Below are 21,737 nucleotides of genomic sequence, written 5' to 3' on the forward strand. Positions count from 1 at the left end.
CACTAAATTGGGGATATTTACCTTCGATTTGCGAGCAAAAAATCCTAATAGTTCTTTAGAAAACTTTTAGAGCCATTAGAACGGCTGGTTTTGTGTGATGCTCTCCACCGTTGTTCTATTATCGTTGTTTTTTTGTCAATGCAAACAACTGACAGCTGTGACGTAATCGCTCTTGTCGGAAGCGAAATTAGCTTTGCAAACGACACACAATATATCTGCTCACAGTGGCGATAGAATCCTAACTGATCCAATTTTTGTTAAGAGGTTTCTTTTAACGTGATTTCGTTTGTAACTTTTTCACTAACGGGCGGTCCTAACGGCCTAAATATAGCAGCATATAGAATTTTGATGTCGATTATTTCATTATGGATTTGCATTTCATTGAAGGAAACTCTTAGGATGCTGTACGGGATTCAATCCTTCCTTTCAGAAGGACCAAATTGTGGAACTCACTACGATATTAAGCACTGTTCGGAACATTTTTCTCGAACGATTTGTTGTACTGCAGCAGATATTTTGTTCTCTTCATCAGAACGCGTTCTGATTGACTGATGTTGACATGGGTAAAATTAGACAGGTTTTTCAATAGTATACTATTGAAATACTTCAATGATGTTTCTATACACGTTTAGATTGAAAAATTTCGATTCTATTGGTAGTTAGATTATATAAATTCTTTCAAAGATCACTGAGCTATGAGCTTTCAAAATACGAGAAAGTCAAACGCGCCTTATGAATTATCCTCTTTGATACTCGTTTATACCAAACATTTCAGAAAAGTTTAATTTTGAATTGTAGGAAATTATGTCACAAAACTGAAAATTTTATCATAAAATTGTGATCATATTTCTGATGGCATGTAGCAACAACAAGAGATATTCACGATCAAAAACTTATCACTCTCTCAGAGGGTAAATTTTGAAAAGGCGCCTCATAGTAAAGTAAGTCGTATTCACGACAAAAAGGAAAAAAAATCACACAAGTTTTTTCAGAGATGGCTGAACCGATTTCCACAAACTTAGATTCAAATAAAAGGTACGATAGCCTCATACAATTTTCTTGAATTTCATTTGAATCCGACTTCCGATTCCGGAATACCAAGGAAATATGTGCAAATTTATTAAAAAATGCGCACTCAATTGTCTCGGAAATTTCTCAACATATATCCACAAACTAGGAAGCAAATAAAAGGTCTTCAAATTCTTTAAAAAGTTCCCGAAAAGTTGATTAAGATCCTAATCCGGTACCGGTATAACAGTCCGATTAGTGAAAATTTTCAATTTCATGTGTATTTTTACACAAGCGATGGCGAAACGAGGTGCACATTTTTGTAAAACTCACTGCTTAATTCATTTAGTTGGCAGACCTTGTTAGATAATGAATATATAAAACTACTTTGGGACTACTAGTCCCCGGTTTCCGCTTCCAAAAGCACCGGTAATAGTGAAGAACTCACTTCGATTTCTCAGCAACGGTTTAACCGATTTTCACCAATCATGATTCAAATTGCAGCTATTATTGTCTTTAAAATACTGGGCAATTTCATTCAGGTCCGACTTCTGGTTCCGAAATTATAAAGCGATGCGTGACATTCCAATCGTCATTCAAAATGACGATGCAAAACTAGTACGCGACGGTATGTGCGGCTTTGCTCCGTTCGCAGCATGCTTTGTTCAATTTCGTATAGCGTGTAGGGTTGCCACATTAAAATTTATATTTTCCTGGTGAAAAAAATGTAAATTTTAAAATTCTTTTGTCCAATTTGTACCTACTTGTTAGTGTTATTACAAAATCATGATAACGATCTTTTTCTATAAAAGTACACTTATCGCCTTTCTCATATAGAAAGTTTATGCAATCACTTGAAAAATTGAAAAGTGAAAATTGGCCCAGAGGGCTAAGTGTTCTATATCATTCGACACAGTTCATCGAGCTGAGCAATGTATGTGTCTGTGTGTGTATGTGTGTCAAATAATGTCACTCATAAAATAAAAATTCTCGTAGTCCCATAAGTTGCTATTGAATTTCACACAGTCATTTAGAGCGACGATGCAAAAAAGGATAAAATTCTTCTAGGTTTGACTTAAAACTGATTCAATTTGTAGGCTACATTAGTTACTTACTAAACGAACCGACTTCGGCTAAACTGGTTCCAGAAGTACCGGAAATAGAGGTCAAAAAGTTAAAAACGAGACTCGCTCAATTTTCTCAGAGATTCCACATACAGGCTCAAATAAAAGTTCTTATAGTCTCATAGGTTGCTGTTTAATTTCATCTGGGTCCGACTTCCGGTTCAAGAGCTATAGGGTAAAGTGTGTTTAATCATCGACGATGCAAAATAAAGAAACATTCTTACAAACTTGACATAACCGTTTGCAAATTGAAAAGGTTAATATTAGTTTATATCCAAAGGGAGTTTCTTATTTTATTCAAGATTGAAAAAATCTTCACAGAATCTTCTAATAAATTTTATGAAAATATAAGTAATATGGAAAATGGAAACACAAACAAAAACATTTGAGAACAAACAGTTTATTTGCGACTTGCAGTCTTCCAAAGGTAAAATTGAGACGAAAAATATGTTGTGGTGATAAACACGTGCATGATTGTTATTTGTTTTAGTAATTGGTTCTATGATTATTAGAAAAACTCGATAGTCTTCCCGCTCAGTAATAATTAAGTGATATCACTGTTTGGTAACCAAAACTGCACATTGAATCTTTCTTCGAAAGGTATGAAGACGGAATCGCTATACCACACACTTAAAAGAAACCCTGTGATTAGATGCACATAAATGGAGCGTCGCAGTTCACGCAAATTTACGTCGAAGAACATTTAATATTGTGTCTAAGACTCCATGACATGAAATTCATTGAAATAAAAAAAAAGAATACTGATAGCAACCACCGCTACTTGAACCGAGAATTATTGGATCGCAAGTACGTTTGTTAATCGACTGAGCCACAGAAGCATGCATCTGCTTGGCTGGTGCATTTAAATTTATACAGTCGAACCTGCTAGCAGAATGCAAGTTACAGTCGAAACCAGTAAAATTCAAGCTCATCTAACATTAAGTCATTACAAATAAAATGTTCCGCCATTTGACAAATTAGGTATTTATGAATTACATCGTATGAGGGATTAAGTCACCTGTAAAATTCAAAATTTTTTAGAGTGCATATTTTTCAACAATGTTTCATAGACCAGAAATTTTGATAGTTTCTGCTCGACTGTGGAAAAGGCCTTACTAAATTTTGCTTGTGTATCACGAAAAATTATTCCTTCGCTCGCAAAATTTTCTAAATGGCCAAATTAACTGTTACTGATGTAATAAAGAAATTAGAAGATCTATATTTTGTATGGATTGAATTGAAAATATAGACATGATTTAAATTTCTAATGAAACATTGAAACAATTTACTCATTTTTATTCGACCAATCTTTGATCGTAACACCACTTAAGTTATCATCTGCTCACGAATGTTTTCTTACTCAGAAATCTCACAAGAATTGAAAAACCACTATTCACATTTCACACCTGGATTGTATTTAGCAATGATATATTGAAAAGTTTCCCACATATCTATATAAACTTGAATGAATATGAATACATTTGCTCTGAGCCATTTTTTGAATGACTTTCTGAAAAGGTTCGATAGATTTTGTGATTTTGATATAAAAATTGGAGCCACATTCGAAACGATGTTTGCATCAAATGTTTACGTTAATTTTAATGGTCAAGGATGGCTTTTATCGTATCAAAGAACGCTCACCAGCAACTCTTCATACGATTGAATCAGTGCCATCAAAGAGAGACCGATATCATCGCAACAACAAAAACCCGGCATGGCTCATTTAACATAGAATCGACACCAGTGCGAGAGCGAATTTCTTTCGGTGACATTTCTGAGAATCAAAGGTTAGCACGCTGCTGTGGGGATTCTCTCTGAAGCAACAAACGGTTTATTCTCGTTTCGCGATCCGATTCTATACAGGCAGTTGATAATTGCGATAGAATCATTTCACTATTGCCGCTTATTCTATGTGCATATAACCTTTGTATAAGTTGTGTCTATGAAAATGTCTGTGAACGCTCCACACAAGAGTTTTGAAATATTGCAACCTAGTATGAGAATCATCAAGTTGAATCATCGATTCGATTTCTTGCGATAATTGTCAACTTGCGATTCTCTCTTGGGAAATTCCACACAGCAACGATCATCATCAGACTGTGAAATTTTTTAAGGGCCGTGTAATACTCAGAGTATGAAATGTAGAAAAATTCGCTCGCGGTTCATGCACTCTAGTTCTTGTAGCAGCTTCTACCGGATTAAAAATGTTGTATACAATACAGATAGCAATATAGCAGCTTCTGTAAAATTTTCGGCAATCACCAACACTGTTAATGGTACACGCCCCGTTTCCGGAATATATCCGAACGATTTTTCAAAACATTCGTTATCGCACCACCTTCTTCTTATACTACTGATTCTTCTTATACTACGCGCGTGCTTCTCAATTGCACGATCTTTGCACGTTCTCTACTGATAACCCACTCTCGGTTTTTTTTAACTCTGATGAAAAAAGTGAGGATAAAATATCCGTAAAACTGTTCTTCCATCGAGCTAGCGGGAGATGGAAAGAAATCCTTTCTCATCGGTAATTTGATGAAACAGTGCCCGGCGCAAATACACAGCCGGTGAAGCACTGTCACTCGCACCTCGAACCGTATCAGCTATTAGCTCAAAACACAAATCAGATCTGTGTGATCTTCTGCAATGTTATCAACGGAAAGTTGTTTAAGATGCTAACTAATCGACAAAGAAAAGATCACCTTGCCATACTGTAACGTTACTGTAATCATCTTAGAGTTCCGTTTAATCGTTGTTCTGTTTGTTCTAAAGACATACCAATTTGAACAAGAAACTAACTTCCAAAATTGAAAGCAAAAATACAACTTCGGAGAATCCCTACATTCATCAAAATTAACAACAGGCCTCAAATGGTAGATTTCTTGAGCAAATGAAAAAGCACGTTATGGTTTAGAAAACTGTTCTAGATGATTTCTCGTAGCCAGTTCCATTAGACAACTTCCGCCTGTGATCCAGTTGAAACGAAGCATTACTGGAGGCCATCCAGTCTAGATACATATGTATATGTAGCGTTATACTAGTATTAGTTATGTTATGTTACACTTAGCCCTTCCTGATTGCTATTGCCGGAATAAAACGTGTACGATTCTTCTAGCCTTCTCTATGCCAGTCTCGCCTGGAAGTAACGGAACGAACCTCCGCAGGGAACACGCTTCCTGTCTAATTTCGTAACTCACCGTCATCTGTGTGATTGCTGTCCCAATAACCAATCCACCACGTCCCAATTCCCACTTCCTACTTCCCACCATTAGACACTAGATGCACTTACGAATGCGGAATTCTTTCTTGTTCTAGACTACGCCGAATTTGTGTTCCTAGGCTTATTCATGTGCGAGATGTTGATCAAGATCTACGCGCTCGGACCACGCATCTACTTCGAGTCGGCCTTCAACCGGTTTGATTGCATCGTTATCGCTGGTTCAATCTTCGAGGTGGTTTGGTCCGCCTACAAAGAGGGTTCCTTCGGTATTTCCGTACTGCGAGCCCTCCGGTTGCTGCGTATCTTCAAGGTCACCAAGTACTGGTCCTCGCTTCGTAACTTGGTTATCTCTTTGCTCAGTTCTATGCGTTCGATTATCTCGTTGCTGTTTTTGCTCTTTCTGTTCATACTGATATTCGCGCTGCTCGGAATGCAGCTGTTCGGAGGGCAGTTTATCCTCCCGGAAGGCACACCACCGACTAACTTTAACACGTTCACCATCGCACTACTCACCGTGTTCCAGATCCTTACCGGTGAGGACTGGAACGAGGTCATGTATCTCGGAATCAACTCACAGGGCGGTCACAAGAGCGGGATGGTCTACTCCCTGTACTTTATCATCTTGACATTGTTCGGTAATTACACACTGCTGAACGTATTCTTGGCTATCGCTGTCGACAATTTAGCGAACGCACAAGAACTAACCGCAGCAGAAGAGCAGCAGCAGGAACGAGACAAGGAGAAACAGCAGATGGAACTGGAGAAGGAGATGGAAGCACTTCAAAAAGCCAAAGATGGTACACCTACAACGGAGGAGGTGGAAGCGGAGAAAGAGAAGGAAGCTAAGAAAGACGAAAAGAAGGAAGAGGACGAGGAAGAACAAACGGAAGGCCCGAAACCTATGCTGCCGTACTCTTGTATGTTTGTCTTTTCATCGACCAATCCGTAAGTAGCTTGCTAGCCTTTGAAGCCATCGCTTCAAGCCGATTACTAACCATGTCCATTTCTAAAACCGAGCAGAATGCGACGCGCGGCTCATTGGGTGGTCAATCTGCGATACTTCGATTTTTTCATCATGATCGTCATCTCGTTGTCATCGATTGCACTGGCTGCCGAAGATCCTGTCCAGGAGAATGCTCCACGGAATCTGGTACTGAACAATGTGGATTACGCTTTTACGGGAGTGTTTGCGATTGAGCTACTGCTGAAGGTCATCGATTTGGGGGTGATTCTTCACCCGGGTAGCTACCTGCGCGAAATTTGGAACATCATGGACGCCGTAGTGGTCGGTTGTGCGGTCGTCAGTATAGGATTCGACATCAGCGGCAGTGATGCCGGAGCCGATCTGTCCACAATCAAGTCCCTTCGGGTGCTTCGCGTACTGCGCCCTTTGAAAACAATCAAACGAGTTCCGAAACTCAAGGCGGTCTTCGATTGCGTCGTCGGTTCGCTGAAAAATGTCATCAACATTCTGATTGTGTACATTCTGTTCCAGTTCATTTTCGCTGTCATCGCGGTACAGTTATTCAACGGAAAGTTCTTCTACTGTACCGACGACAGCAAACACAATTTCCACGACTGCCAGTAAGTTCAGGGGGAACGGGCTTGTAAGATTAAGCATAATTTGATTTATCTCAATGCTTCCGCAGAGGTTCGTATTTCGTTTTCGAAGATGTGGACGGACTACCACGTGCTGCCAAACGGGAATGGAGAACCCAGTACTTCAACTATGACAATGTAGCAACCGCCATGTTGACGTTGTTTGCTGTGCAAACCGGCGAAGGATGGCCACAGTAAGTTGTTGCCTTTCAATTTGTTTCCTCTGTTGAGCGCACCAATCATTTGTTTCACTTTTTTTAGAGTTCTCCAGAATTCGATGGCAGCTACCTACGAGGATGAGGGACCAATACAAAACTTTCGCATCGAAATGTCCATCTTCTACATCGTGTACTTCGTAGTGTTTCCATTCTTCTTCGTGAACATTTTCGTTGCCTTGATTATCATCACATTTCAGGAGCAGGGAGAAGCGGAACTGCAGGACGGTGAAATTGATAAGAACCAGGTATGCTTATTATACTGCGTTGAAAAGAAAATAAATACAATTAAAACTTCTCCACAGAAATCCTGTATCGACTTCACGATCGGTGCCCGACCACTGGAACGGTACATTCCCACCAAACATTCCGGATTTAAATACACCGTATGGCGAATCATCGTATCGGCACCCTTCGAATACTTTATTATGTCACTGATTGTGTTCAATACTCTATTGCTTATGATGAAGGTGAGTATGAGTTCCCCCCTTCGGGTACCAGAAGGTACGCAACAGTAATGACACGTGCTGCGTATGCGCAATAAGCACGTGTTTGGCACATTGCCTAGCTCTTTCTCTCCGGCTCCCATCGTGCCTTTGTGTGGCAGTATTAGTGAGTGTTCGATGTTCTTTTTTCAGTGTCACGACCAGAACAAAAAATTAGAAAACTTCATGAAGTACCTCAACATGATATTCACCGGGATGTTTAGTGTAGAAACGGTTCTTAAAATAATTGGATTTGGAGCAAGGGTACATTTTATTCGTGAAACTTTCAAATGCGCATGCTATAAAATTTGTAAAATTACAGAACTTTTTCAAAGATGCGTGGAATGTTTTCGACTTGATCACCGTAATTGGTAGTATAGTGGATGCACTCATTCTACTTCTTTGGGTAAGGCAGCCGTGAAGCTTGTTTCAACAGAAATCATCAAATCATTCGTCTTGTTTCAGGAAAATTCTTTCAACGTTGGATTTTTGCGATTGTTCCGAGCTGCCCGTTTGATCAAACTGCTCCGTCAAGGTGATACCATCCGCATTCTGCTGTGGACTTTCGTTCAATCTTTCAAAGCACTGCCTTATGTATGCTTGCTGATAGCGATGCTGTTCTTTATCTATGCAATCATTGGAATGCAGGTGCGTCACAAAACTTAGGATTCGTTCGAAAAAATGATGATGAAACATTAAAACAATAATCATTCCCTCGATTCAGGTGTTCGGGAATATAGAATTAGATGCGGATACTGCCATCAGTCGTCACAATAATTTCAGATCGTTCCTGGACGGTCTGATGTTGCTGTTTAGGTGAGTCTTAGTGGATAACTTTTTTTCACACGGATCATGATTAAATTTTTGCTGTAGAGGCCCATTTTGATTGTACTGAATTTGTACCTTACCATAGCTTCACTTAATTCCCCTGATGGTGAAGGAGGAATAAAAATAAATTTCAGATTGAAGGAAAATATATCCGTGATTTTTGGGTCAAATATGCCAAATATGGGTTTGTTCTATAATAATACGTTAGCTTTAGAGGGAAGCTCAACAGTGTCTCGCAGTTCTTTCATAATTCATATTAATCGATAGCTGTAAAAGGACAAGTTGTTTATTTAAGACATTTAAAATTGGTGTTTAGTGAAGCAACTCAAACGGGGATCAAACTAAGGCCAACAACAAAGGTAGTTTTGATATGCCTTTTGTGAGACAGGAAATGGATAATTTAGTATGAGTTGTTTCCATATGACTCAACACAAACTGGACCGTTTGAAGCTTGCGATATATCGGAATTAACCTACCACACTTAATCTATACAGACTAAATCAGAAAATATTAGACTCAAAATCGAACAGTCCGAAATATGTAAACTAAAGTCTTAAGGGCTGGGGACATTACTTTAACGACGAAAGTTTTTTGTCGTGAATACGACTTACTTTACTATGGGGTACTTTTTCAAAATTTACCCTCTGAGAGAGTGACAAGTTTTTGATCGTGAATATCTCTTGTTGTAACTAACGAATCAATATAATTTTTCCTACACGCCATCGGAAATATGATCACAGTTTTATGATAAAATTATCAGTTGTGTGACATAATCTCAAATAATTCAAATTTAAACTTTTCTTAAATGTTTGGTATAAAGGAGTATCAAAGAAGATAATCCATAAGGCGCGTTTGCCTTGCTCGTATTTTTAAAGCTCATAGCTCAGTGATCTGTGAAAGGATTTATATAATCTAACTACCAATAGAATCGAAATCTTTCAACTTAAACGTGTATAGCAAAAGCATTGAAGTATTTCAATTACGTTAAAAACAATTGCGGCTTGATTTTCAGTCTGGTAGGACAGGGCAGACAATCAATACTACCTTCATAGGGGTCTGTCGCTGACGATGTCCAGCCAGCGACTGGCACCATTAAAAGAAGGTGACAAGCGATTATAAATACACTCTCCTACTCAATGCTTGATCGGAGAAATAGGTATAAAGCGAGAAGACTAGTGTTTGATGGACAGAGAAGATGTTTGGATATAAGGTATCGGTCGGGTGACGGCCAGGATGTAGACCATGTTCGATGTACGTGCTACTGTGTCTGACTGGTGTTTTAGAGTGACTAAAACAAGATTCAGAGTGGCGAAATGGTAGCGCGTATGCACGGAATGAATAAGAACGCAGGTTCGAGTCCTGTCTCTAAGCGTATCTTTTTCCATTGAATCATCTTCTCTGTTAGTTTTTCATTCATTTAGCTTCTACATTATATGTTTCCGCTCAATCATTGCAAAAAAACTTAATTATTTCAGTTTTTTGCTATTTCCTGAAGAAGACCCCTTTATTAAACAGTTTCGGAAAATCGTATTGTTTTATTGCTTTAATCGAAATATGTATTAACTGAGAATGAATGAGAAACTAAGCTATATATAAAAATCGAACTTTATAGGCTTTCGCAAATATAGTTTATCGCATTTGCTGGTCTTTTTCTGGTCTTTCATAGAGTACTTCTCTTATGTACCAATTCAAGCCCGTCTATTCTGTATCTAGAAGTCGTCTCCAAACAGCTCAGACTATGACCACTCTTTGTCAGCCATTCAAGACTCGGATACCGCGTACGAGTGTAGTGAAATGGCTTAAGTCGACTAAATTTTACACTAACACATTCATAAAACGAACCAATATTCAATGACATTTACAATGTCACTGTCAATCAGGTTGATCGAGCAGCCAACTCAGGCGAAAATTCTAGCACTGAACCAATCGAGCACTAAAAAATCATGCAGTCGAGTAAGAATTCATTGCTCATTCCGTCGTTTCGATAATGTGGGTCGTAGCTGTCCAATTTCAGCTGTACGTATGACAGGTGGATTTTCAAGCAACTTTTGAAACCCGTGGTTTATACGCCGTTGATTAAATTTTTATGGTGACGTATTACTTTTCTTATATCCTTATCCGTGGTCATAAATGAATGAATGCACGAAATGATAAACCACCACGATGCCGTCGCCACGCGCTATTATTCAAAAGGGAAGGTTTTATATTTTAAAGCCTTTTCCTCTCATACATTTTGTTTCGATGGATTTACTATCAGTCCGATCCCGGTTTGATTAATCCGTGTTTATGAGCTTAAGCCGTTTGACTTTAGCTGTCTTGTTGAGCAGTTTTAGGCAACTTGGCTATTCATACCATGTAATACAGAACCTAGACGAACACGTTACCTTAAAACGGTTAGTTTTTTAGATTTCGCTTGTTTTGGATTTTCTTTGATTTTGCGCTTGGTATCTAGGAATGTCAATTCATTAGTTCTGATTCATGTTCCTCTCACTGGTCCTTCCTTATGAAAATTCTTCCTTAAGCCCTGAACCCAAGTTGTAGATGGGAACGCATGGTATTTAGTTCTAAGGCCATGTGATACATGATATTAGAAATAAATACCATGCGTCTCCATCGGGTGATGACAATTTGATGGAGACGCATGCTTTTCCGAATAATTTATTTTTTAAAGTCTGATGTTATACCCGTACACATTTTTCAAAAATCTGAAACAAAATACAGTGTAATGAGCTTATAAATGATTTATTTTTGATGTAAAATCTAGAGTGGTACCAAAATTGTAAGTGCGATTAAAAAAAATCGAAAATTTTTAAAAATTTTTTCACATGAAATATATGTTGAAATATTCTGAAAAAAATCAGAAATGTTTCGCATAACTCCAAAAATATTCCTTATTTTTTTCAACTTTTTTGCTAAAGAGGTTTTTGAAAAATTTAATAGAATGAAAATCAGAAGAACCACCCTAACTCCACCAACCAGTTAAAGGGTTAAAACTTTGGAAAATTCATCTCCGATATAAACTCTTTCGAACAACGTATATCAGTTTTTGTTGTGTTTGGGGGCAGTTAGTATATGGAAACCCGGCTACACCCTTTGGTTCGTAAAAAAAGTTAAGTAAAAGGGGGCATCGTAAAAAAAAGTGTACGTAAGCGGATGTTTGGGTGTACATGTCATTCATGCATTCATTATTTTATTTACGTGACTTTAAATTTAAATCATTCGTCACGTCAAATATATCTCATGATTCATGCGTCTGTGCCATTATCCATTCACTTATCTACCACCGAATATTAAGGGCAGAAGTTTTTCTCTTAAACTCGCTGAGTATTCGAATATCTGATTTCTTCAAATACTCATCAGATTGGGCCACAGGGAGTATCAACAATTTGTATATGTGTATGTTAACTACGGGATTTCAGCTGGTTATGGAATCCTTAGAAAGTCCTAATGACAGTCGCAACACGTCTATTTATCTAGAAGCAAACCCCATAAATTTCCCCTCGGAACTCCTTCGTTCTCTACAGAAAACCTTTGTAGAGTTTGTGATTGATGCAGCTCTCGCAGCTAACACTTATTGATGATGGTTACGTCTCTTTGCCCGGTCTTCATATCTTTCCTTCGAGTTCTATCACTCTCAAGGGAAGCACAATTTTAGAATAGTGGAATAATGCTAAATCAAGCCAAAATAGTAATTTTATCTTATCTTGTAAATTTAACCATTGATGGCCTGTCATGATTTGTCTTATATCAAACAGTAACTGTATCTGGCGAACTTGAACAGGTCTTGGCAACAGTTTTCTTTCGCTAGTTTGTTAAGTTTTGAATCTTGTATGCACGAAATTCAGATCTTGTATTGACATTCTAGACGTAACTTGGTGGAATTTCGATCGTTTTGAAAATTTGTTCAAATGTTGGGATCTCGAGTTGAATTACTCGTAATCTTAACCTCATTTTTTAAATGTATCTATACTTGACTCATTTCCATCATAGCCGCCACAAAATGAAAAGATGCGCAATTCATAGGATGTAGATAAGTTCTATTAACAATCTGCTCTCGTCCGTAAAAACTGCAATGAAACTGCGAAAAAGACACCTTCAACCAAAGACAAGTATAGTCGTTCAGCACCGGTAGGTAGTGAGCATAGTATTCTTGAACCAAAAACGCGTTCATTATTGACTCGACTAGAAACTACAGTCGATGTGCCACGATCTCAAATACGAAAAACAAAGACAAAATGACCACTCACGACAATACTGTTAGCATCAACACAGACGGTGAAGCTCGAAAAACGAGCTGCCAACAAAGTGCCACACAATTATTACAATTTATTTCTCAAGCAAATCCTTGTTAAGTGGAATCTTTTTCCCAAAAAAAAAGGATGACCACGGAACCCAATAATAAAACAAGTTCTGTAACTAACAAAAATGGTTTGATCGGCCAAGTTCAGCTTGTATGTGAATTAACCTTAATGAAATGCTTTTTGAACGGAATAGTGCTGTGCATTTAATATTAAATTTCAGTTTAGTGGGAAAAATGTTTCAAATCTTTAGATTGAACAGTTTTGAATATTCGGTTACTGTTGAACGGACTGAAAATTTACTCCACGGATTTTTAGGATTTAAACTCATCAACATTTTTGAATCGTAGATTCAATTCCATTTCGGATCCAATGGTAGTAAACAGCATAAAATTTTGTTCAATAACGTATTAGATCCTAAATTCTTCAATGAAACATACATAGAAACAACCGAACTCATGAAATCAATTCTAATTCCAGATGTGCAACGGGAGAATCGTGGCCAAATATTATGTTAGCGTGTCTAAAAGGAAGACCGTGTGATCCGCGCGCTGACAAACCAAACGAGACCTGCGGATCGACCCTGGCCTACGGATATTTCGTATCCTTTATTTTCTTCTGTTCATTCTTGGTAATAATTGTTATTATGAATTTCAAAGCATCATTTTCGTTGATATACACGATAATTTCAGATGTTGAATCTGTTCGTTGCCGTTATTATGGACAACTTCGACTATCTGACGCGAGATTCCAGTATTCTGGGAGCCCATCATCTGGACGAGTTTGTTAGAATTTGGGCAGAGTACGATCCGTCGGCTTCGTAAGTTGTTTGTCCGTAGATTGTTTAATTGTTTCTTCCAAAACATTTTTTTACGTTTTTCACAGGGGTAAACTGCATTTCACCGAAATGTTTGACATGTTGAAAAACATGGCCCCACCGCTGGGTTTTGGACACAAATGTCCGAATCGGTTGGCTTACAAGAAATTGATACGAATGAACATGCCGGTGGACGAGGAAGGCAGAGTCAGTTTCACGACGACGTTATTCGCGTTGATTCGCGAAAATCTCAGTATAAAAATGCGACCTGGTACGTTTCAAATAACATAATTTTGAAATTCCCATGGCATGACAAATTCATTTGATCTCCAACAGCCGAAGAAATGGATCAAGCCGACAGTGAGCTAAGAGGGACCATCAAACAAATTTGGCCTATACAAGCAAAGAAAATGATAGATCTGTTGGTACCTCCGAAGGATGTGTTGAACACTGGAAAAATGACGGTAGGGAAACTTTATGCCGGAATCTTGCTGCTGGAGACGTGGCGCAACAACAAGTGCATACAGCTGGAGTGCGATGCACCAGATCTGCAGGATCGCAAGAGTCACGAAATTCAGGAAGCGTACATCGACGATGGACATCTGCATCCCCCGCACGACCATCGGAACGGACATCGAAGGTCACCTAGTATACAGTATGATTTCTACTTTTCAGAGAAGCTGCGAGAATCCGGTAGAGTACACATTTCGTTAACTTGCTTTATGTTTTTCGTTTTCATAGACGTGGCTCCGCGCTGGAACGATCGCCTAGCCCGCGACATCTGCATCACGATATTGGATTTTCGGAGACAGTGTCCAATGTGGTGGAGATTGCACGTAGGGATCACATTATTGGTAGGCACCACTATGGGCGCTATAGATTCGATAGAGGTATTTTGCATTTGCATTTGCACCATTCACAGAATCCATTCCCTCCATTGTGACTATATTTATTTTCCTGATTGGAGTCAAGAAATCAGTGACGATTTCGAATACCACTTTTTGTCGTTTTTAAGCTGGAAGCGACTCGTCGTTTCGACACTGTACGAACAAGGTTTGGAACGGTATCAGGAATTAAATAACGGCCAGCAGTCCTTAACTCATTCATTTTAACGCAAGGCTGAAGCATGGTTTCCCAATTCTGATTTGCGGCGTTACGAAATATGGTGTCAACTTTGCGAGATTGTTTGAGTCTGATGATACTGCCAAAGTCATCCTTTTGCATTTTAATCGCATGAAACCGAAAGCTTTTGATCATATGTCAGTCAGTACTCACAGACCAAGCAGAGTTACCATTGACTTCCGAAACAAATCCCATCGCCAAGAATTTAATCCGATCCCATAGTTTAGTAGCGATTGCAATTTGTGCGAGTTTGTAGAATTTATCACCAGCATGCCCTGTACCAAACACACCAACCAAATAGCAATTCACGGTGCCCATTTTCCAAATTAGCGCAATTTTTACATACATGTCTGTTTCAAGTTGCTCGTGCTCAACTAGCGCGCATGAACTCTGTATTGCGTGCCAACGGCGTATTTAGGCGTCTGTTGCTGCACCGGATAGCGCTAGTCGTATTAGTCAAGAAAATGAATATAGATACATACACAGTACACACACAATGTACAGAGATTTGAAATTTTAAAAATATAAAGGTTCCTGGTCCGTAGCCACCAGCCCGGCACGCTCACCCTCGCCGACGAGGCTGGATACACAGATCAGTGCCCATCATCGCCATAACCGAAGGATACACCCGTACGGGACAACGAGTCTGTGCCAACGGTCACGGTCGCCCAGTCCAGCCCGTTTACAGGAGCTGAGGGAACGGGAGCGCGAGCGATTCAGAGAGGAAGTTTGTAAGTTCTTTTATCGCTCAAACAACCTCACATGACTAGATCCAAAACCATCCATTTGTTTTTTGTTTTCCAGTAACGCGCCCATACATCCAGCACACTTATCCAGTATTACAATCACACAGAGATTTCGGAAGAAGACTGCCACCAAGACCAATTAAACCAACAACGTTACAGTTAAAGTCAACTAATATTAATTTCCCGCGGTTAAACACTAGTCCTACGCATGTAAGTACTCTACCCTTACTCTACTCGGGACATCGAAGGCAGCTCACTGTGCTCACTCCCATTTTTAGCAGAGTCTCCATCTATCGCTAAATACTCACTCGTTGCCATACGGTGTTCATTCATTGCCTAATTCGCGTGGCGAAATTTCGCGCGATCCTCGTATCTACCATCACACGGAAAGCGAGCGGGACCGAGAGCGGGAACGGTTACGCGAACGGGAACGGGACTACGGTTCACGGTACGTGTTCCGAGACACGGAACGGGAGCTGTTCGAGATTGAGCGAGAACTGGAGCGGGCGCGGGACTCCGCCCGAGATACGGATTACGAAAGGTAATATGTACGGTGGGGTCTTTTTGGGTTGATCAACTGACTAGTGACTGCATAAAAAATCCGCTTCTATAGATAAATGAAACTCACTGAAAAAATGGAACCACACATTGACCCCGCAAAGTTTGCAATTGGGTTACTTTCTGAGTTGTATTTTATCACAATCATAGTAGTTCAGTTCGTGAAACGATTTCCACGGATAGACGATAGTAGAGGGTTTGAGTCCCGTTTCTGAACTATTTTTGATCGAAATTTTTGGTTAGCTTTTCGGATGGTTTGTCGAACTTCGTGACGAATAATAGGCCTAATAAATTTCCTCCGACCTCCTGATTCCTGAAAATCTTTTGATCTATTTTCTCAGCTATTTCAATTTGTAAATTCATATCAAAACAATTTTTCGTTGAAGATTCGATGGGACGTACTTTGATTATTCTCTCCATAATTCGGATCACACTTTGAGAGGACAAATCAAATCATGTTCGTTTTTAAATTACATTCATACAAAATAACAACGAAGTTGAGGCGGGCAATCAAGTAGAAAACAGCAGTAAATCGTTTTCTGTGCAACGTTTAGCAAATTTTAGATTTGCTATAGCGTAACCCCCATTCATCTCAGCTCCAGTAGTCAGCTCATACATTACAGTACAGTAATGGGTAGAAATCAATCGTGAATATCTCTTGTTGTACTTAATCCAACGACATAGTTTTTTTCTCCATGCTATCGTGAACATGTTCAGCTATTTATGGTAAAATTTACCGTAGTATAACATATTCACAAATAACTAAAATTATAGTTTTATAAAATGTTCGGTTTCAACAAGTATTAAAGTGAAAATCTCATGACACTTGTTTGTCTTTCTCGTGCTCGGACGACAGTTTTGATGTACACTGAAAATAATTTGCACGCTAGCATCATGTACAAAGTATTACAACTATCACTACTTGTAGAACACATAATTTCAAAGATTTTTTTTTATTCAGGTAGATTTGCGTACAAGCTTTAGGTGGCCGATTGAGCCGATTTTTTAAATAAAAATTTTTTCTTCGTGTTGGATCTCGTTGTCGCCCTTTTTCTAGGGGGAGAGAAGCTTCCATTTCCGTCCTGCGAGGATTGAGGGGCACTTTGTTCGTGGCTCGTCTCATCATACATTGCCGCGTCGGTGGTATTGTTACTGATTTCTGTTTTGAGCTCGTTGCTAGTTGCTGTAGATGCGCCTTGTTGTACATTGCACAGTGGACCGAAACGAGAAATTAGCGTAACAAAAATATTTTCACTATTAAATATTAGTTTTTTGTAATTGGTGTCTTCACAAAAGTAGTTTGTAATCAAATGACGCTCCTTTTGATGAAAAAAGTTACTAGGGTGGTCCTCATTTAGATTGAAATCTGAAATCTAACTTCCTTTATTGAACTCAAAAATGATTTTGTTGTATTGCACCTATCTAGCTTTTCATTTGATCGAGTAACATCAATTTTTCCGAGTAAAAGTAGGGTGGCTCCTGAAAAATCACTTTTTTATTCTATTTTTTTTTTGTGAAACGTTCTACCGAAAAGTTGTCTTCAGAAGAGTTATTGAACTAATCATTTCACGCAATTTTGCTTAACCAAGCTTTTTCAAATGAGCTACCAGTAACAAGTTATAGTTGTTATTTTATCAAAAACTAGTCAAGTTTCAAATATCAATATTCATTAGATGCCAGATTGATTAAAATGTATCCTATGTGGTGCCTGAAAGGTCATAATATAAGTAAAAATTTAAGAGAAAATTGGAAGGGTGTTATTTTTTTAACTTATTTAAATTAGTCCTAAAATACGTTCAAAAATCTCAAAAATATTACATAACTCTTAAACGCCTTAACGTATCAACATACTTCTTTCAGCAAAATAATAGTATCAAGTTAGTTCTAGAAGTGTACCATACATTGTCCTTTCGAGAAATGAGAAAACTACAAAAACTACAGCCGAAAATAGATTACAGAACAATTTCAATTAATTTATTACCATAATAAATACAATGTGGTACGAGTTTGAGTTTGAGCAACTGAGGATTAGAGATACTTTGTAATATGGTTTTTCCAAACTAGTTGGCCATGATAACTCTATGAACAGAAATTCGCATGATCTTGATAACTATTCCAACAAGCTGGTGCAAGTTAGTAAAATGCAAATATTTTTATTCACATCGTGACAACACGCCTATGACACTGGCCTTTCTTTCTCATCCACTTGTGTACCGAATAGCCTGTAAAAACCGGAAAACGACGCATAATGAGTTTTGGTTCGAATAAATACATTCTACTCATTTTAACAAACTAATGATTTTCTTGGGTTTCAGGAAGTGCTTTGACCTACAAAAAATCTATTTTCGGCTGTAGTTTTTGTGTGTCTCATTTCTCGAAAGGACTATGTATGAAGCACTTGTAAAACTAATTTGATACTATTATTTCGCTGAAGGAAGTATGTTGATACGCTAAGACGTTTAAGAGTTATGCAATGTTTTTGAGTTTTTGGAAGGTATTTTTAAGACTCATTTAAATACTAATAGTACTGTTGTTGTACCGTTGAATTCCACTATGTTATATCACGTCATTACACTCTCACAAAGTCACTATTTTCACAGTCACTATTTTTCCGAAAGTGTATAAAACGTTATAATACAGATACGTATTTCGGAGTGCTATTTGCATCCTTCTTCAGTGTATCGGTTTTATAACCGATACACTGAAGAAGGATGCAAATAGCACTCCGAAATACGTATCTGTATTATAACGTTTTATACACTTTCGGAAAAATAGTGACTGTGAAAATAGTGACTTTGTGAGAGTGTAATGACGTGATATAACATAGTGGAATTCAACGGTACAACAACAGTACTATTAGTGACAACATTCTACTAACAGCTCAAACAGAAATTCATTTAAATAAGTTAAAAAAAATAACACCCTTCCAATTTTCTCTTTAATTTTTACTTATATTATGACCTTTCAGGAACCACATAGGATACATTTTTATCGATCTGGTAACTAATGAATATTAATATTTGAAGCTTGAATAGTTTTTGAAAAAACAACAATCATAATTTATTACTGATAGCTCATATGAAAAAGCTTGGTTAAGCAAAATTGTGCGCAATGATTAGTTCAACAACTCTTCTCAAGACAACTTTTCGGTGGAACGTTTATCAAAAAAGTTAGAACAAAAAAAGTGATTTTTCAGGATCCACCCTACTTTTACTCGGGAAAATTGATGTAACTCGATCAAATGAAAAGCTACACGGAGAACCCGCAGATCACAAAATTACAATATTGCAATTGTTGTTTCACGCTCTGGTTGTTTCAACTAAAATGTTGTTGCTTTAACTAACATATCTGTTGATTTTGTCATGGTTATGACAGGTAACCGAAATTGTTGTATTCAAATGCTGTCACTTGGCGGAGAACGAAGAAAAAAACAAAAAACCTCTTCATTTCACCAGAAGCGTTTCATATTGAAAATTTTTAAAGGTAAATGAACGTCATTTATGTTAGTTACGTAATGGTCGTTTTATGTAAGTGAAAGTATGCAGAAGAATATAACAGTTAATTGTAAAACAAGTTTTCCATGTGTTAAATAGATATTCCTACAGTATAAATGTTTTAATTTCATCTGAGAGTAATGTATTCTAGGACAGTTCATGTCAATGTTATTAAAACCGCTTAATGCTTAAAAATTTGCTGCTAAAGTGAAGTGGTACTATTTGTATTTTCTTGAAAGTGTATTTGTAGCATAAGGTTTACCAGCGAGCCATTCTGCAAGTGAAGGAAAAGTTTCCTAATTCCCTGTGACCATTTTTCTGGTGAGTTTTCTTTTGAGAATTGTTATCTTTTGGTTCATTTCTATATCCTTTGTGAGTTTAGTGATAAAGATATAAGCAGTTAATTAGGTAAAATTTCGTTGTTCAAGTAGTGAACGATTAGCTGTCCCTCGAAGAGGCTAACAGTAAAACATATTTATTGCAATTGACGTCTTAATTTCAAATAACTGAATAATTGGTTGAAACAACTGAGACATTGTTTTGCTTTCATGCATACAAGTAACTTTGCTGGGATTGTGTCTTTGCTCAATTGCACGAGCGACATCTCATTGAAACGTTTCATTGTTCGCTCAGGGTGTTTGGCATTGCTCAACTGAAACGTTTCATCACTTGTTTGTTGCTTGTTGGGTGTCGTTGCTAAGCTGCCAGCACGATAAATAAAAAATGACAGATTAGTTAAAACAACAGTCGATTAGTTGTACCAAATTTTAACCAATCAAAATCAGAAAAACAACTAATATTTTAGTTGTTTTGCGATCGCTGGCTTTTCCGTGTAGAGGGGTGATTTTTTCAGCAAAGTTCCTCAAAATAAATTTTCCTGCATTTTTATTGTACAACAAAATCATTTTTAAGTTCAATAAAGAAAGTTAGATTTCAGATTTCAATCTAAATAAGTACCACTCTAGTAACTTTTTCCATAAAAAGGAGCGCCATTTTATTATAAACAACTTTTGTCAAGACGCCAACTACAAAAAACTAATATTTAATAGTGAAAATATTTTTGTCACGGCAATTTTCCGTTTCGGACCATAGTGCATTGGTTGCAGTTGCTGGTTGGTTGGAGCGTAAGTTGTTAACTGCACCTGGTGTACTTTGTTCTAATACTTCTAAGGAAATACTGATGGTTTCGTTGAGGGGGATGCTTCATTGTTGTTGGTGGCTGTCACAGGTGTACTGGGGTTGCTTGGGGTTGGTGTGAAGGAAGCACCGTTGTCCTTTGGTGTAGTTGTCTCCTTGTCCAGTTTATCACATGGCATACCGTAGTGAACAGCTTTTTGGCAATATTGACATGTGGCTGATTGTCATAGGTAACAAATGATTTGCACGGGATTCTTGTATCCTGACCGAAAGTCACATAAGAAGGTATAGGCCTCTTCAAGCGCATGCGTAGCAAACGTACGCCATTTAGAATACCGGCGAAAAAGTGCTTCCACTTTTCTTTTTCGATAGAGAGAATTTCTCGGTTGAGCGAATCAAGTGTTTTGCACATACATTTGTGCTGTACTCATTTCCACTAGAAAATCAAGTGCTTAACACATTTAGTTCGATAGCAAAACAACACATCCCTATCAAAGGAAAAATAAATTGAAGCGAAGTGAAAAATAATCTAATCTTGTATCTTGATGGATTATCACAAGGAATCTTAAATCAAATCGCTTTGGTTGTGTGTTTAAATGAATATTAAATTATATTAAATTGAAGCGCTGTTTACAAATTTTTATCAGTGTAGTAGCGACATTCCATTCTCACGGTGCCTGCTATGTAGGTATAAAATTAAAAAAAGACCCGTTTCATTCATTCTATTAAGCATCGTTGACTTTCAGTGTCAGTAAATTAATTATTTAATCATTTAGGAACTTTTCTATATTTGCTTTGTTTACTTGTACCGTCTCATTAATTTGTATGTTAGAATAATTCGCAGTTTAGTATCGGTAAACCGTTACGATTCTAGAGGTAAAGAAATGAAACTTTACTCAATTCACACAATATATCAACTGATTAGAACGATTTTAGATATTCAAAAGGGTGAAGAATTGTTTTGTGTATTTCGTATTCACATCATCCAGTTATGTCTCTGACATTACCTCCCTATTTCTTTGAATTTTCTCGACTGAAATAAATCGCATTTTTGGTAGAAAGCTCAGCATCGATCAAAACAAGTGG

The 21,737-nt window shown here is 37.8% G+C and overlaps 1 protein-coding gene across 3 annotated transcripts in view; it reads left to right on the top strand.

Annotated features, from left to right (window-relative positions):
• The window catches only part of LOC131428336 (voltage-dependent calcium channel type A subunit alpha-1-like), a 182,170-nt gene that overhangs the window by 145,017 nt on the left and 15,416 nt on the right, over positions 1-21,737 (top strand). For 2 of the 3 annotated variants that reach the window (XM_058592229.1, XM_058592232.1), the window contains 17 exons: positions 5,448-6,297; positions 6,373-6,936; positions 7,002-7,145; positions 7,213-7,414; positions 7,472-7,636; positions 7,805-7,915; positions 7,974-8,057; positions 8,117-8,299; positions 8,376-8,467; positions 13,258-13,408; positions 13,470-13,597; positions 13,663-13,865; positions 13,931-14,249; positions 14,336-14,484; positions 15,247-15,447; positions 15,521-15,672; positions 15,741-16,003. In XM_058592229.1, the coding sequence (XP_058448212.1) occupies positions 5,448-6,297; positions 6,373-6,936; positions 7,002-7,145; positions 7,213-7,414; positions 7,472-7,636; positions 7,805-7,915; positions 7,974-8,057; positions 8,117-8,299; positions 8,376-8,467; positions 13,258-13,408; positions 13,470-13,597; positions 13,663-13,865; positions 13,931-14,249; positions 14,336-14,484; positions 15,247-15,447; positions 15,521-15,672; positions 15,741-16,003 (3,961 nt within the window). The remainder of the gene's footprint in view (positions 1-5,447; positions 6,298-6,372; positions 6,937-7,001; positions 7,146-7,212; positions 7,415-7,471; positions 7,637-7,804; positions 7,916-7,973; positions 8,058-8,116; positions 8,300-8,375; positions 8,468-13,257; positions 13,409-13,469; positions 13,598-13,662; positions 13,866-13,930; positions 14,250-14,335; positions 14,485-15,246; positions 15,448-15,520; positions 15,673-15,740; positions 16,004-21,737) is intronic. The other variant, XM_058592230.1, reaches the window with a different exon arrangement.

Source organism: Malaya genurostris, chromosome 2, assembly GCF_030247185.1.
Source record: "Malaya genurostris strain Urasoe2022 chromosome 2, Malgen_1.1, whole genome shotgun sequence".
Lineage (NCBI taxonomy): Eukaryota > Metazoa > Arthropoda > Insecta > Diptera > Culicidae > Malaya > Malaya genurostris.